The 18,058-nt window shown below is 33.0% G+C and overlaps 1 protein-coding gene across 1 annotated transcript; it reads right to left on the bottom strand.

Annotated features, from left to right (window-relative positions):
- Positions 1-1,514: 1,514 nt before the first annotated feature.
- LOC138390908 (alpha-amylase 2B) lies at positions 1,515-12,650 on the bottom strand. The gene is made up of 11 exons (XM_069480880.1): positions 12,589-12,650; positions 9,264-9,477; positions 8,755-8,901; positions 7,704-7,901; positions 7,074-7,304; positions 6,162-6,295; positions 5,280-5,402; positions 5,089-5,188; positions 3,313-3,431; positions 3,076-3,201; positions 1,515-1,737 (listed from the first exon to the last, which is right to left on the bottom strand). The coding sequence occupies exons 2-11, from the start codon at positions 9,429-9,431 to the stop codon at positions 1,548-1,550; spliced, it is 1,536 nt and encodes a 511-aa protein (XP_069336981.1). The 5' UTR covers positions 9,432-9,477; positions 12,589-12,650; the 3' UTR covers positions 1,515-1,547.
- Between the last annotated feature and the right edge of the window lie 5,408 nt (positions 12,651-18,058).

Raw genomic sequence — 18,058 nt, forward strand, 5'->3', positions numbered from 1 at the left:
CACAAAAATAGAAGCAAAGATAAAGACTGTATGATCCTCTCAATAGATGCAGAAAAAGCATTCCACAAAATTCAGCACCCTTTCATGATAAGAACACATAACAAGATAGGCACAGATGGGATTTACCTAAACATGATGAGCGTCATAGTTGATAAACCCACAGCCGACATCATAACGAATGTAGAAAAATTGAAAGCATCGCAGCTTAAAACTGCAATGACAGGGGGAAAGAAGAAAATGCGAGGGGCAAATGCAGGACAGTTCTCCAGGTGGCCACGGACTGGCTCAGTTCTTCACTCTTTCTCACCTACAGTTCTCAAGAATAACTGTAGAATGTGCTTGGAATCCAGCATCCTGAGATAAGGAGGAACTGGAAAAACAGCCCAGGCTCTGCTACTATTCCTCCTATAACAGGATGTTCTTCATTGCTTTAGTCTAGCTCATCATGTGACCCCTGCCTCCCCTCCCCCCCATTATAAAACCCAGGGCAGGCTGCTCTCTCGGGTCCCTTGCCTACAGTGCAAATGGGGCACATGCAGCTGAGACTTCATCCACCCTGGGAAACCTTTCTGACCCTTGGAAGGCTGGCTTATCATGAATCCTGGGCTTCTTTTGTCCCTTGCTGCATGTCTGTAAGTAATAAACCTGCTTCATGCAATTTCTTGTCTGTGTGTGTTCTGTCTCACTGGACTCATGCAAGTAGTAGACTGCAGCCCAAGATGAGTGAGCTGAGGTGGTAACCAATGCACAATGAATCTGCTTCACAGCAGGGATAGATAAGTTTATAGGTGAAAGAAAGAAAGAATTTCTGAGTTTTGTCCTGTATGTTCTCGTTTGAGCAGAAGCAAAACAACTGAGAGTTATAAGAAGACCTAGGAGGGAGCCCAAACAAATCCCATAAAGTCAAGACAAAAGAGAATGAACAGCTAGAGGATTAGGAAAAAGCCTGACCACATGGTGTCATGAAAGCTCTAAATAAACATCCATGATAGAGGTTATGAGTAGGAACAAATAGCCATACAACTAAAAGTCAAAGTCATTAGAAAAAATATGAAAAAGAGTAAAGACTATAGAAAAAGTATAATTAAGAACTGTAGATTGTATAATTTAGGTCTCTTCTATTTTTCAACTCCATTAACCACAAAGTATTTTTATGTTGTGAAACCGTACAAATGCACTCACGTTGCATGGGAATCAACATTAAATCAGTTATCCCTACTTAATTGATGAAATACTCTATGGAAGACTGACAGAATTTAGAGATACATAGCTGGGCAAACGGTGTTAATGATGACAAACATATTTGTTAAGATGCCTTTCTGAGTTCTTAGAAATTCCTATGAAAAATATGTTAAAGTTAGTCTTCTAACTTCTACAACATGTTGATTGTAATTATCTTATAATCATGTAATTATAAATGATCATTTATGCTTTTCTGAGTTTTTCAAGTTGACTACTTATTACAGCTTTTACTAAAAATTAAGAGTTTATATATAAGAAACAACGGACGTGGTTATTGTTTTGAGTATATGCATTTAATTTGAATTTTACAATTTAGATTCAGCATGAATTGCAATAAATGGATCTTCAGCAGAGTTACTAATAGAAAAATTAGCTGTGCCATCATTGGAAACATAGATTTTAATTCCTGTGCAATTGCCATCAATTTTATCTCCAGAAATAATATCACAGTATGTGCCAGCAGGAAGACCAGTTTGTAAAGTTAAAGATAAAGACCTGTAAAATAAAATTTAAGATTTAACTTAAATTCAACACAATTAAAAGCAAGAATACAGACTATCTGTAAAACAAATAAACAGGTTAACTTTGTGCTATGGAATTCTAAGCAGTAGTCTCAGTAAGAAGAAAATACAAACACAAAGACCTCTCCAGTAGATGCGAATAGCTTTTTCAGGACCAAAAGGAAGCTCACAGAAGAACCTCCAATTCCATAGTTACTAGTGAATATTACCAAAGAAATGAAAGTTAAATAATATCAGTGAAGATTTGCAGGAATTACCACGCTTTGATAAAAGTACTACATTCCATATTTGTCCTCATACAAACTTAAAAAAATACTGATTAAAGAATTTAAGTGGATTATTTTTTCAAAATCTTTTTTTTTTTTTTTCAAGAGGCTAAAAAGAATTTGCACTGGAGGTAAAAATGATCTAGCTTTTCTATGAAGAAGTACATAGTTTGGAATATAAAGCTGTCTCATATAAATTCATTTTGGTTGTCTCATTCACAAAAGAAAATAAAAAATTAGCCATAGACTCTTTTGGGAAGAAAGAGATACATCTGATTTATTTATTCATTTATTTTTGGCTAGTAAAATGTAATTTAGGATAGAATGAACTGGAATAGATAGAGGTTGGCCTTGCACTAAGACATTTCAACTGCTTGCAAAGACGTCTTCCAAGCTTTATATGAGGGAACCATTACACTAAAGGAAGAGGATATAAGTATCACAAATGAAAGGCCAGTAAAGTGAAGTTTCAGAACTAAAACTCAAATATCTCCTGAAGCAAATCGTTAACCATAAGATACATATTCTTTACACAAATGCTTTAAAAAATATTTCTCACAGAGAGACAAAAGTGAAGAAAGTATACTAAAGAACTAGATAGAGAAGTAGCTGAGGAAAGAGCTGTTATAAAAAAAAAAAAAGATATTTCAGTATTGAGGCAGCATTGTTCCATGATTTAAAAAAACAAAAACAAAACAGGACCATAAGACATGCTCCTTTAATGATTTCACAATCCTTATATTAACTACCTTGTATATTTTGTGGGGTTTATAGGTGTGAGCATATATATGTGCATTATACATATGCATATGATACTATGAAGGTACACAACACAAACTCTACTTACAACAGAAAGCCCTTATAAAAACAGTAGAACAAAAGAATAAGAGGCATCATCATTTTTCTTCTGCCCTTTTCTGATCCCTATGTCTTCTTTTTCCACTAATTAAAGGATTTTTCAGATACAAAAGAAAGTAAATGAGCAGAAAAGAATAAACTAAGAACATACAAGTATAAAACATTATTTTGAATGGATATCTACTCACCAGTCATCATTGTTAAATACAATGAATCCTTTGTTTCCTCTTCCAAAAGCCACTTGGTTGCTATCATTATCCCACCAGTTTGTAAAAGCCTCACCATCAACTACATTACGGAAAATAACCATGTTCCTAAAAACACAATATCATAAAAAATATTGCTCTTTTTCAACTTCAACAGTTAGAAATAAAATGTTAAAGAAACTTTACTATTAGAGGCCAGCTCTAAATAACTATTCTTACCTTATTTGACGCCATCGATGTTCACAGACCCAGTCATTGCCACAAGTAGTGTCCGCATTAATAGTAACTTCTTTAATGACTCCATCATTATTTGGTGGCCCAACCCAATCATTAACATCCTTAATTAGGAAGAAGAGAAACCCTCATGTTTTAACGTATATGTATTTGCCTCTTCCTTCTCCATTACACCAAAGTCAATTTATCCTGCTACTTGTGTCTGGGCAGTGTCTTTATTTAGGATCTAACACTTTCCTTATTTTTGCAGCCTTTTACTGAGTCTTCCTCATCTCTCTATCCTCTGGTTCTTTAGTGCCACATTTTAAACCAGAATAACAACTTTTTATCCTCTCATTTTCTTCTCGAGGAACTGCAGTGTCTTCCTAAAATCACTGTAAGCCGTGCAATGTCATTGAAATGGCAAGGGCTTTAGTGTCAGAAACACCAGGACTAAAACATAGTCTCCATCACTACCAGCTGAGAAAAACTTCTCTGTGCCTCAGTTTCCTTATCTGTAAAATGGAGATATTGCTTGGTTGCTATAAAAATTAAATAATGTATGGGAAAATGCCTTGAATATGATCATTGTTAAATTCATACTTCCTTTTGGATAAATGTACTAATTTACCCATCCTAATGTTTCTTACAAAACTGACCAAATTTTTATTAGCATGTTTTTCTGACTGGCATTTTTAAAGATATTCACAGGGGGAAAAAAAAAAAAAGTCTAGGAGCATTAACAGTGCCTGTCTTAAAATCGTGTCTTATGCTGAATAGTGAACAAAACCAAGAGTTTTTAGCATGCAGAAGTCTCAGGAAGTGGAAATGTCACAGGAAAAAGAGGAAAGGAAATAGGTGATGACTCCTGACATCAAAAATAAGACCTATTAGTGGAAACTATATGAAGTTGGCGCAATATAAAGGGACATGTTCTAAACATTAAATCTAACAGTAAAATATACTCTACAAAGTAGTAAGCTTCACAAATTCAAAGGAATCTAGAAACAACTAGATAGATATCTGTCTGACTTGTAGGGATGCGAAATTTCTGCTTTAGGTGTGCAGTTTCTGTATGATGGCTGCTTCTGAAATTTTCGGTTGAAAAGGAAAGCCCTTTATTTGTTTTCTAAATATCTTCATAATCCTACTTCTTGGTTCCTTTTGGAAATTGCTAGTTAGATTAATGCCTTTACCACATTCCCCATTATTTTTCTCATTCTTACCTTTCCTGAAATAGTTTGTAAATTCTTTACTATCATCTATGTAATTTTCTTGAATATAATACATGTAATTTTCTTCCTCTTGTAAGGTACTTTCCCTATTTAACCTCATCTCAACTGAATCATTTCTTTGCATTCCATAAAACTTTTTTTTTTAAGTATTTAACAAATATCTATATTGCTTTCACTATGGGCAGGTGAAGTTTTAAGTTCTTTACAAGCGTTAGTGTGCATATTCCTCATATCAACCCCATGAGATAGGTATTTCTTAGAAGTACATATTTTACTCCCTGTATCTTGCTCTTATCTTTCAGTATTTTCTCTTGGGGGTAGGGATTGTTTGTTATATTTCTGAAACAGCTTTCATCCTCTTTGACAACAGAGAATATGAATTTTACTTTTTTACTATTTTCTGCATTACTCAAATCAGAGTTCTGCATCAGGTTTACACTTAATATTTGATGAAGACATATTGGATGTAATAGCCTCATGTTAAATTAGGACAAAATTCCCTCCTTTTTATTAAGCAAAAGATCTTTTGAACAACTTCAAAACTTACGTTTCCATTTTCAAAATATCTTGGCCAACGGAAGCTTGACATTACTCGTGTAAATCCATAAGGATGAGCAAGCATAAATCCAACTGCCATTTTATAAAGTCTGAAAGTCACAAAATATTATCATAGAAGAATAGAATATTCTTACCATGATCGAAAGGTAGGTAAAAACACTAGAGAACTTTGTTTCCTACCTAGAGTCCCAGAATGTAAGAATAGATGCTCCTCCAGCTCCATGTCCTCGTTGATTGTCATGGTTATCCACAAAGACAAGTGCTCGGTCAGAAGGCATGAAACCCCAACCTTCTCCCCAGTTCCTATTAAAAAAAATAATATATACATCTATGTATTCCCTTACAATAACTTTAGAGGAATCTAAATGTGCATCTCTTTCTGTATAGCATATTCAGATTAAATTCTCTCCCTAATTAAATGTTTATTCTGTAAGGGATACACACACACTCATACACAAACACAATCTGCAAATACAATCCATGTTTCTATATATGTATGGATTACTTGTATTCCATTCATGTTACAGCTATAGATTTTTGTTATAAACAAAGGTCCTTTTAGAAAGATTTCAGTATATTGTCATTTAGATGAACTTTACAAGGGTCAACATCCATATGACATTATGCAGAATGGCAACCTGGATTAAAATAGGCTTCAATACTGTATTGTTATAAACATTTCAATATTTAAAACTAATGAATTGACATATGTAAATTCTATAATACGGTCACATTTTAGGTACTTTATAAATAGTATGATTATTTTAATAATAATCTGGCTTTAAAAGATGATATGCAAATGTTAGTCAAATCTAGTATACTAATATCATACATAGATTAAAATCCCTTGGTAATATCTTGGGTTTCTAGGCATACTTTCTTGTGACTGACATTCTAAATATAAAAGAAGATCAATTGGGGTTTGTGACACTATGACATTTAAATTAATAACTGATCCGACAGTTTTCTAAATAGGAAGGTTCTAAGAAGGTAACCCATATGGAGGTAATATGACTAATAGCCTTATGAAATAATTCAAAGGACAAATTGTATTTTATTTACTTTAAGTAACACATCTTCTCTCCGTTCCACTTGCGAATAACTGTGCCTAGTTTTGCACCATACTTGAATTCTGTCACACGGCCATTTCCAAAGTACTCACTGCTTGTAATTGCCTCACCACCCAGATCAATTACCTAGTAGAAAGATAGGAAAAAAATATCATTTTATATAAGAACTGTAAACCATTCTAACCAAAAATTCATATTATATAGAAAACAGCTTTAAACTATTTATGTTATTTGAAATACTCAAAATGGTTTTCCTTATACCAAAATTCTTACTTGTTTTGATGAATTAGATGCTATGACATTAAAAGAAACATAATCACAAGGTGACCTGTTGCACTGAGAGAATGCTGACCTAATTTTTATTCTTGCACATAAATAACAATAGATCACATTAACATGGCATTTACTATCTGACCGACAACATTTCTCAGCGCTTGATAAATATTAACTCATTTAATTCTCTAAAGGAAATAAAAAACACAACCATTATCATTAGCCCTTTTCTTCACGTGAAATAACTGTTGCACAGAGAGTTTAATTAATTTGCCTAAAAACTAACATAGCTAATGGTGGTACAGCCAAGATTTAAACTCAGATAGATCAGCTCAAGACAACAACAACTATATGATTCTCAGTCTTCCATAACAGTCTCTGGAGAGATAGTAAATGGCACAGTGAAGTTTGTAGCCTAAATAAATTCTCTGTACTTCCATAGAACCTATTTTGATAAAGAATTAGATGTACTGTATCTGAATAAAAGGAAGCTAAAGAACACTGCTCTACATAAATGACTCAGCCATTAATCTACAGAAATTGCATATTTAATTAAGTCTTCCATTAATTTTATAAAATATTATTTTATACACACACACAAACACACACACACATATATATAGAGATGTACCTCCTGGTAAATGAAAGGTTTACTTCCTTCAGGGAACCAACTTGTGTTTAGATTATGCAGTTTATCCAAAACTGCCTTTATGTCTCCAGGCCACATGTGCTTGGAAGCATCAATTCTGAAACCTGCTACACCAATGTCAATGAGATGGTTCATATAGTTAGCAATCGTGGAACGCACATAATCTTTCTCCAGTGCAAGATCAAGAAGACCAACCAGACGACAATCTCTGACCTGTTGGGGTGAAAATTTTGTGACTGATTCATAAAACATCATCTTTCACCTGAGAATCCACTGGACCATTCATTCACTTATTCATCAATAGAAATTTCTATAGTTCCTTGTTTGCACTAGACTCTTGGGATATTGACATTCTACTATGGACATATCTTTGAAATATTTTCTAGCATAAAATGGAGAATATAGGAAGTAAAGTAGATAATCGTTTTAATTAATTAGGGGAAAATTTTTAAATATTGATTTGAATTTCCTATTTTTAAGCAGTCAGACCTGGTAAGCTGTTTTCCTGAGGGGTCTAAACTAATACTGAAAATGGAATTCAATATGCTGCATATCTATAATTAAAAGCATACATAGCTCTTTATTCAGATCACTATTTTTAAAAAAAATTACCTGATAAGCATCATTATAGTTCTCAACTTCTCCACTTCCAGTTGTACATTTACCATCATTAAAGTCCCAGCCAGAATAAGGGACTGCTGGAAAATCCCTATTTCCAGGGTTGAAGTAACTTCCACAAGTACTGCTTGTTCCTGCACTCGCACCACTACCAGTCATATGATTAATTACAGCATCCACATAAATACGGACCTGAAAAACCAATTTTCTACTTCAGTTTGACTTATAGAAAGGTAGAAACCTAAAGACTTATTTATTAAAGTTTACAGCATGTTAATTAAATTCCAAAATATTTCCTTGCTATTTTATAACTTATTTTCCTAAAATACCAAAGGTCAAGTATGAAAAGAAACTCATGTGAGCTGAAAACCTATATCCATTCTAGACACTTGGTCAAATATTCACAGGAATGATACATTAAGAGAACCAGAAACCACCATAAATAGGAATAAATGCAAAGAGCCATTTGGGGAGGTAAAAATCAGTTGAGGCAGAAGAGATTATTGGTTTGCGAAATTTCAGTGGGTCACCAGGAGAAAGCAGCACTTAGCTTCTACTGTCTACTTAGCATCTGAAGAGAGGAAGGTAGATATTAGTCTCTCATTTATGCTCCTCGTTAAAATGAGAAAATAGCTATTCACCACTGAAAAACCTATGGGGGAGAAGACACAAGAATTATACGTGGAGACACAAGTCACACAAAAATGATAGCAAATACTTTAACTGGAATTCTCAATTCCTAACCAGAAAAGTGTTTCCAGGAAATGTGTATAGTTATAAGGGCTGAAAGGTGATGTTTTGCTTTTATCAGTAAATTCTGCTTTCAACTTTAACTTATCTCTTCCTTAGTAGATAAATGGCACATACACAAATATTTACAAAAGTTGAACACAAAGCAATAGTTCATTTTGAGTTACAACTAAAGTATGACATAAAATGAAATAATTTAAAATATGGAAAACTTTCTGCTCAAAAGGAGCAAAAAGCAGGAGAGAGAAATTACTTTCTTATATAAAAATGTTAAAAGAAATTTAAATTCACTTACACCAACATTGTTACATCTAGTCACCATGTTTTTGAATTCATCTTCATTTCCAGATCTTGTGCATAATTTATAGCTAACTGGTTGGTATCTTTCCCACCAAGGTCTAAAAGGGCTGCTAACTACAATATTTTCATTGGGTGGAGAGACCTATAAATAAAGCAATATTCATAAGAATCAAATTATGGCTTACTTTATATCATTAGATGTTCTAGAAACTAATTGATGACATAAAATTATTTTTGAATCCTTATAGATGCAACTACATTTCTTTTCAACCACTTGAAAATATTAACAGCATATTGGAAATTTCCTGCTGAAAAAAGATATCAGAAACAACATATAAAATTTCCAACAATATTTAATTGTTTCTTCTGCAGAAAACTGTGTTACTTAGAGTATTTATAGATGAAGTATTATAAGATGGTGCTTCAGCTTGACAGACACGGATCAGAATACCATTTACTGTAAGCACAGAGAACTCAGCAATTTATACCATAAACAATACCTACCTGAACACCACCAAATCCATTGGGAGCTAAGTATCGCTCACATTCAAGAGCAATATCAACCCAGCGCCACTCAAACAGATGGACAATAGATGTCCGTCCTGTTTGAGTATTTGGGGAATACTGAGCCCAGCAGAACCCAATGGCTGAAAGCAACAGAAAGAACTTCATTTTGCTTTGAAGTTGTCAGTGTCCTTTTCAGAAACTATTTATACTCCTGTAAGAAGCACAGTTTACAAAGTTAATATTAGCATGAATAAATACTTAGAGCACAAACTGTTTATTCATAATCTGAAAAGGATTATCAGTAATAATGGTAACTCAACAGGTGAGGAACATACAAAAAAATCTCCCATAAAAATAATCTAAATGACCTTTAGAACTTAATGATTTTTCTTGGTGTGAGAATACTAACCTTTTCAAACCTCTGGCATTATATGTATATAAACAGTGCTTATTGACGTATTATTTAATTAGGATTAGATTTTACTTCTGATGTCCCTCACTAACAAAAGGTAAATAACAATCAGAGGCAACTGAATTGAATATCCCAAATATTGCTTTAACTATGTATTTGCAAATGTCTGTAATGTTTCCATTTCAAAAAGAAATATTATGTCATGCATCCATTTCAAAAATTCAGCTGTTTCCCACCTCCAACCCAAATTTTGGTCATTTAAATATCTGCATTAAGATTTTAAAAACTATTTGGAATTTAAATGCCCATGAATTGGAGAAACAGACTTTTTATGTCTTCATCAAATCATCTGTTTGCGTCTTATTTGCTGGCATCCCATTGGACAAAGTAAGTCTCAAGCTAATCTTATGTGGAAAGTTTATGTAGAAAGAGACTCTACATAGTTGTGGATACTGGGAAATATCATTCATTGAGTGGCCATTTTTAATATATTTGATTTACATTGTCACTATATTGTAATGGATTAAATATTTGCATGTCCACCATTCTGGATGAAGCTTCTTGAAGGTAGATGTCACATCAAATATTACCAGAACCTAGCAAAATGACTGGCATTGCCTTATGTGCTCAACAAATGGCTGTAACATACAAATTCTAAGTTCCATATATTGTGTAAGTCATTAGCATAACATGGATCATGTACTCAATGATTTTTGTTAATAAATTAATCTTATGTTAGTAATTGTATGATATACTCAACTCTAAACAGATAACACAAATAAAACTGTTACCCCAGTGTGTGGATACAGTAAAAGCCCAATATATTTGGTTGTTATAATGTTATTATTGTTATTTTTACTATTGGTCCTATTAAAACTGCCATAAACTGTCTTCCCACCATCACTCTATTATCACTTGGCCATTTTGTCTTTCCATCCCACTCTTCCAAATTTCTCATAATATTTTCTACTTCACAGAATTATTTTCATTTCCCCTAGAGAAATGGATAGAGATGAGAAAGAACCAGCAATGTGCTCCACCTGCAATTTTTTTCCACATTTTATTTCCTTTCTTCCCTCCCCACCACCCCCTAAAGAATTTCTGGCAAGTCCATGTTGGTTTTGAAGTATACTTCTCATTACTTTCTCATCAGTTAACTCTGAACTGTTCTTTTAATACCAAATCAGTGTTTTTCACAATGTATTTAGGATGTTCTTAAAATAAGGGATAACTTGCAGAAATGTGGGGAGTTTTGTTAGCATTCCAAGATAGGTGAAGTTATATAAACCTATAACAAGTTTCTACTAAGGGTCATGCAGTGTCATACATTTTCTCATTTAATCTTAATTTTCAACTTAAGCAAGCAATATGAAGAGCTATAAACCCCACAGGAGAGGCATTAAAAAAACTAAACTATATGTATATCTTGTTAAGTACAATCTGCAAACAAATCCTTGATGTCTTTGGCATCAAAAACAAAATAAAAAATAAGGATTTGAAATAGTTGTTATGTCTATTTTCTAGAATAATTATCCCAAAAGAGTTATCCTCAGAATAGCTATCCACGGTGGTTAATATCAATGTTCTATTGCTCATATTGCATATTTCCTGGATTGCTCTACAAAGAAATTATCTTTACTCTAAAGCTTAAATGGTTACTATAATGGGCCAAATGAGATATCTTAGGAATTCCTTGAAAAATGTGAAATAGGACATTTGATAATATCCTAACAAAAAAGGCAATAATCCTTAAAGAGTATTTGTAGATGAAGTTTCAATAAAACACATCCAATGTCAAGAAGAAGAAAATTCTGTTAACTTAAAATTACTCAGTTTCTGATGTTCTCAAAAGTATTTTTTTCCAATTAATATTACATAAGAGGTATTTGTTATTTTATTTAATGTCCATAATATGACATGGTATTATAGAGGGAAGACTCTAGTGTAAATTCAGGATTTCTCTGAACACATCAAGTACCACAAATTTAGTCATTTAGCTTAAAGTCTACTTAAATAGCACCAAAGTCATGTCTTAAATAAAGAGCTCTATTAAATATTAAGCAAAAGTAGCAACTTCCAAAAAACTTGTGTCTTTCTATAACTTCCTTTCTACATATATAAATATCAGTTATTTAAAAAATTTTCCCCCATTCAAGCTAGCCTCATATCTGTACCAGAGAATGAATTTTTAACATGCAAATGAATTAACATTGACCAAGAAAATACAAGTTATTTACTCTCCTTATTTCATGCTTAGCCTAAATGTCTCATAGTTAAATATCTTTATAGCAAGTCATTTTATAGAATATTAAAAATTTTAATAGAAATACTTTAATCTCACATCTATGCATGCTATTTTATCATTTATATTCATCTCTAAATGCTTTGACTTTTATTTTTTTTTCTATTTTCCCAGTTTTCAATACTCTAAAGCTTTAGGTAGTAATATTACTATAGGACTTGGTCAAGTTAGTGGTTTCTCTTACTAAAAAAAAAAGTCATAATTCCCCTGAGTTTTACATTGAATTATGCAAAGTTTTCTTAAAACAGTAAACCTTTACTCACCAGCCCTCCCCTCAAAATAAATAAAAGAAAAAAGAATGAAATAAACCTGACTCAAGATATATCTCATGTGAAGGTCAGAGAAAACAGGCAAAGATAATTAAGTTTGCCTACCAGATCTCTGAAATCAGAGAAACTTTTTGGGCCAAGGCTAAGACACATTTCCAATATAAATAGTACCTTTTGTCCTGGAGGACACTGAAACATAAGTTGTCAACAAGCCTAAAATAGACTCTGAAACCTTGAGCTATATCAAATCATATGACAGAAACGATTTATTTAAAGACAAAAGGCAGGGTTACAGAGGGAACCGATATGATACTCCAAAAAAACATTAAAATAACTTACCACTTTGACTTCTTTAAGTCAGCAATCTTCCAAATCCACAGTTCAGTGTTTTTCAATCATAAAGTAACAAAAAATCTCGGAGTTCTGTATTTGGTTTCTCTTCAGCTGGGAAAAAAAAAAAAAATCCTGGATTTAGGATTTTATTGATTTTCTATAATCTCTTCCTGTCAATATGCAGCCCTACAGACCTGCTCCAATTTTCCAATTCTAATTTGTACAACTAGTCTGGGTTCCACGATGACACCAGGCTGGCCACTATACTCCTATTTCCTAAGCAAACCACTGTCTTCCCTCTGCTCAATTTGCTGCCCTGCATCTCTTCTTATTATACTGTAACGCTTACTCTGTTTGCTTTCTCTTTGTCTTCCTATCTTTCTACAATATCCTCTCCCAATCTCAACTAATCTTTTTCTTTCCTGAACCATTTATATCAATATATAGGAAAAAAATAATTTTGCTAAAATAACCTTAAAGACCAGATTAGCATAGGACTGGGTCAAGGTAGTTAAATGGGACAAGAATGTAAACTAAGTCACTAAATCAAAAATTTTATTTTAAATCCATGCTTCACCATCTATTAGGTGAACATTAGAAAAAAAAATTAAAGTCTATAGATTTCATTTAGGTCCTTAGAACGTGAGGATAGCATTATTGATAAATAGTGATTAAAATACTAAAACTACCAACAATATGCATTGCGTTACTTATTATGTGTCATTTCCTTGCATTATCACTTTGATTCCTCACACACTTTTACCTTACAAGATAGAATTATGATTATCACCATTTATTTTTAAAATGAGAAAACAGAGGCACTGAAAGATTAAGTAATAGGATTTGTACATGGTCAAACTGAAATAGCTATTGGGACTGAAATTCAAAGCCAAGCAGCCTTACTCCACAATGACCTCTTACATACTACTCAGTCATTCTCCCTCATTGGGTTGCTATGAAAACCAAATAAAATATTATATGTGAAAACATTTTAAAATCTAAAAGTTCTGCTAAGGTAGTATTATCGTTTAGAAGATTACAGGAGTGGTAAGAATTATTAAAAAAAATAATGTCTTGTAGGATTAAAAACATGAGAGCAATTTCAAAAATAAAAATAATGACTATAAACTGGAATAGGATAATGTTGAAGTGTTTTAAGGTCACTTTCTTGCATTTGGCAATGGCCACAGGCATTCACTTTGGACTTTGAAAATATGCATGGTATAATTTCAGCGTTAACCATTAACAGAATAGAAAGAGTACATAATTTCTACTCTGGTAAAGAGTAAAAAATGATTAATAAAAAGTAAGTTAAGGCAAGAATATGAAAAAAAGAATGAGTGGGGAATTAAGAAAGTGGATTTAAACACAAATATAACAATAATTACATTTAGTGTAAATGTAATAAATGTTTGTTAAAAGACAAGCATTTTCAGACATGATTTTTAAAAATGGGGATACAAAAGAAGTAAAGATAAAAAGCTAGAACACAATAAACCATGCAAATTCTAACCAAAGGAAAGCTAGTGTAGCTTTATTAGTATTGGACAAAATAAATCTAAGGTCAAATTAATGCCAAAAATAAAATAGTTACACTTCATAATTAAATATGTTTGTCTCTGACTAATAAATCAACAAGTGTTTATTCCTCTTGTAACTTAGGTTAAGAAAAGCAAAAACTTGTCAGAATACTAAGAAATAATAGATAATAAATCTACAAGTATAATGGGAGATTCTTAATGTATCAACCTCAGTAACTGTTAGAAGAAGCAGATTTGAACAGAACTTTTAATTAACTTGACCAAATGGACATACAAAAGAACACATTCTTTTACAATTTTCTGATACAGGGTCAGAAGGTGAGTCTTTTAAAGGATTGAAATAATACAGAATATGCTAATTGGACTAAGATCACATAGTAGGCTCTTGTCCACTCTATTTTATTTAGCCATTTTTCAATGTGATGAACATTTATTTCCAAAGATTTTGCTGTTATGAGAAATGTTATGATTATTTGTGTTCATGTCTCTTGTACAAATGGGTATTTCTATAGGCTAGAGAAGTGGAAATTAAAACACATTAAATTTTAATATTATACAAAATTGCCCATATATAGGTACCAATTTGTACTCTATCTAGTAGTGACACAGTTTATCATAGTACCTTTTACCATACTCTCACCACAAATTGACATTATTGAGCCTCTAATTTTTGGCTTTCTAATAGATGTAAAATGATTTATTTTACTTTGTATTTTCCAAATTATTAGCAAGGCTGAGTATCATTTCACTTTTTTTTTTTTTTTTTTTTTTTTTTTTGCCCATTTGGGTTTCCTCTTGAGATTTACCTGTTCTTTTTCCCATCTATTTTTGTTTTTAGATTTCGTTTCTTCTTTTGGAGTACTTGGAGTTCTTATGTTCTTGTTATTGTTATATATTGCACGTAAATCCTCCTAGTCTATCACTTGTTTTGTGAATAGTTTTTCCAGTGCAAATTTAAGTAATCGTGGATGTTGGTAAGAATTAGGGTAGTGCCAAAGGTATACTTGCACTATCTTTTTCTCTAACTACAGTTATGCTTCATTTAATGGCAAGGTTATGTCCTGAGAAATGTGTACTTAGGTGATTCCATTATTGTAGAAATGTCAGAATGTACTTCCACAAACCTAGATGATATGTAGCCTATTGCTCCTAGGCTACAAACCTGTACAGCATGTTACTGTATTGAATACTGTAGGCGATTGTAACATATTTGTGTATCTAAACATAGAAAAGTTATAGTAAAAATACAGTACTATGATCTTACGGGACTACAATCATATATGTGATGCATGTCCATATTTACCATGCAAAAGGTTTTATTAATTTTTAAAGTAATTATTTTAAAGTCATCCCTCATCTCTCAGTATCCATGGGGGATCGATTCCAGGACCCACTGAAGATACCAAAATCTACAAATACTAAGTCCTTTAGATAAAGTAGTATTTACATGTAACCTATGTGCATCCTCCTGTATACTTTAAATCTGTGATCCGCAATCAGCCCATGGCCTGTAAGGGACTGGACCACAGAGCTCTGCTCCCCATCTCACCCCCTCCCCATCCATGGAAAAATTATCTTCCATGAAACTGGTCCCTGGTGCCAAAAAGGTTGGAGACCACTGCAAATCATCTCTAGATTACTTGTAACACCTAATGCAATGCAAATGCTATATGTAAATGGTGATTATATTGTGTTGTTTAGGAAACAATGACACAAAAAAAGTCTATACATGTTCAGTACAAATGCAATCATCCTTTTTTTTCTCTTCCAGTATTTTCAGTCCGTAGTTGGTTGAATCCACAGCTGTGGAAGCCATGAATAGAGAGAGCTGACAGTAAATGCTGCTACTTGTCTCATCCTTAGATCTCATTTAATAAGATAAGATTAGAGTTGGATAAATGGGGAAAGAAGGAAGAAAGGAAGGAAGGAAAGAAGGAAGGAAGGAAGGGAGGGAGGGAAGGACGAAATAGAACAATTTATTAATGGCAGATTTTTTCCTAAAGTTAAATGTCTTTACTTTTTATATTGAAATATCTTTTTACACAATTTTTGGAAATTTTACTGGTTACTTAGAACCTAAGGTGTAGAAACCACTGAACTAATTTATTCCAGTAGTCTTTTACTGTTAACATTCTCTGGTCGTTTGATTTATTCTTCTCTTGACTTTCTATATCCCAAGGCAAATGTCTTATGATAATCAAAGAGCTTCAGGAAACTTAGTGGCTGTGTCAGTCAGGACAGAACAGGTTATTCTACACTAACAAAAAAATAAAATTTTCAGTGCCCTATAAAACAATCACATTTACTTCTCACGTTCATCTCAGATCAACAAGGGGACTCTTTTTATTAGTCCCTTTGCACTATGTCACGGAAACTTCATTTAGACGCGTTTTAACAATCCAGGAGGCGCCAAAGTAAAACATTATTTTTGCTCACATTTCAGTGTCAAAGCAAATCACAGGGATACTCCCAATTCAACAGGATTTCAATTTCACTTGCAAGGATGAGCACCAGTATTTGTGAACAATAATACATTCTGTGTGTAAGTATGAGATCAGAAATAAAAACTGTAACAGTATTTTCGTTGGTATGAACCTGGGAAAAATAATTGAGTTTAAATATCTTTTTTAAAAGAAAAACACAATATATGCAGAAGCTTCTCACTCAACCTCAATCTCCTTTCCCTCCATTCTCCTTTCCTTCCATAGCAAGATATTCAAGGTCTTCCACAGTTGGTATGATCATTTCCATGAATGTTTTTTTGCAATTTACTTTACCTTATGTTTCTATAAACAATATATAATGGTATTTTGTGTATCTTTTCCTAAGCCCTGAAAAGTTTCATAAAATTGCTTAAATCTTCTTCTTGAACTTTTTGGATTTTCAAAAATTCTGGTATATAAATACTATATTAAGCACTATTTTAAAATGTTTAAAAATTAAATTTTTTCTTGTCAAATACCCCTTATTTCATTTCTTTCTTTTTTTTTTTTTTATTTCAGCATATTATGGGGGCACAAAAGTTTAGGTTACGTATATTGCCCTTGCCCCTGCTCCCCCCTGAATCAGAGCTTGAAGCATGTCAATCTCCTAGACGGTGCACATCGCACTCATTATGCATCTGTATTCCCACCCCCCCCACATCTGCCCGATACCCGATTAATGTTATTCCTAAATGTGCTCTTAGATGATGATCAGTGAAACCAATTTGATGGTGAGTACATGTGGTGCTTATTTTTCCATTCTTGGGATACTTCACTTAGTAGAATGGGTTCCAGCTCTATCCAGGAAAATACAAGAGGTGCTAGATCACCACTGTTTTTTAGAGCTGAGTAGTACTCCATGGTATACATATACCACATTTTATTAATCCACTCATGTATTGATGGGCACTTGGGTTGTTTCCACATCTTTGCAATTGTGAATTGCGCTGTTATAAACATTCAAGTGCAGATGTCTTTTTTATAGAATGTCTTTTGTTCTTTTGGGTAGATGCCCAATAATGGGATTGCTGGATCAAATGGTAGGTTACTTGTATCTGTTTTAGGTATCTCCATATTGCTTTCCACAGAGGTTGTACTAGTTTGCAGTCCCACCAGATGAGTAATCCTGTCTCTCCGCATCCACGCCAACATTTATTGTTTTGGGACTTTTTGATAAAGGCCATTTTTACTGGAGTTAAGTGATATCTCATTGTCGTTTTGATTTGCATTTCCCTGATGATTAGAGATGTTGAGTATTTTTTCATATGTTTTTTGGCCATTCTTCTGTCTTAATTTTCTATTCATATCCTTTGCCCACTTTTTGATAGGGTTGTTTGATTTTTTTCTTGCTGATTTTCCTGAGTTCTAAATAGATTCATGCAAAAATAGGCTCAATCAGGAAGAAATAGGATTCCGGAACAGACCAATATCAATCAAGAACTGAAATCGAAA

Source organism: Eulemur rufifrons, chromosome 8 (assembly GCF_041146395.1).
Source record: "Eulemur rufifrons isolate Redbay chromosome 8, OSU_ERuf_1, whole genome shotgun sequence".
Classification (NCBI taxonomy): Eukaryota; Metazoa; Chordata; class Mammalia; order Primates; family Lemuridae; genus Eulemur; species Eulemur rufifrons.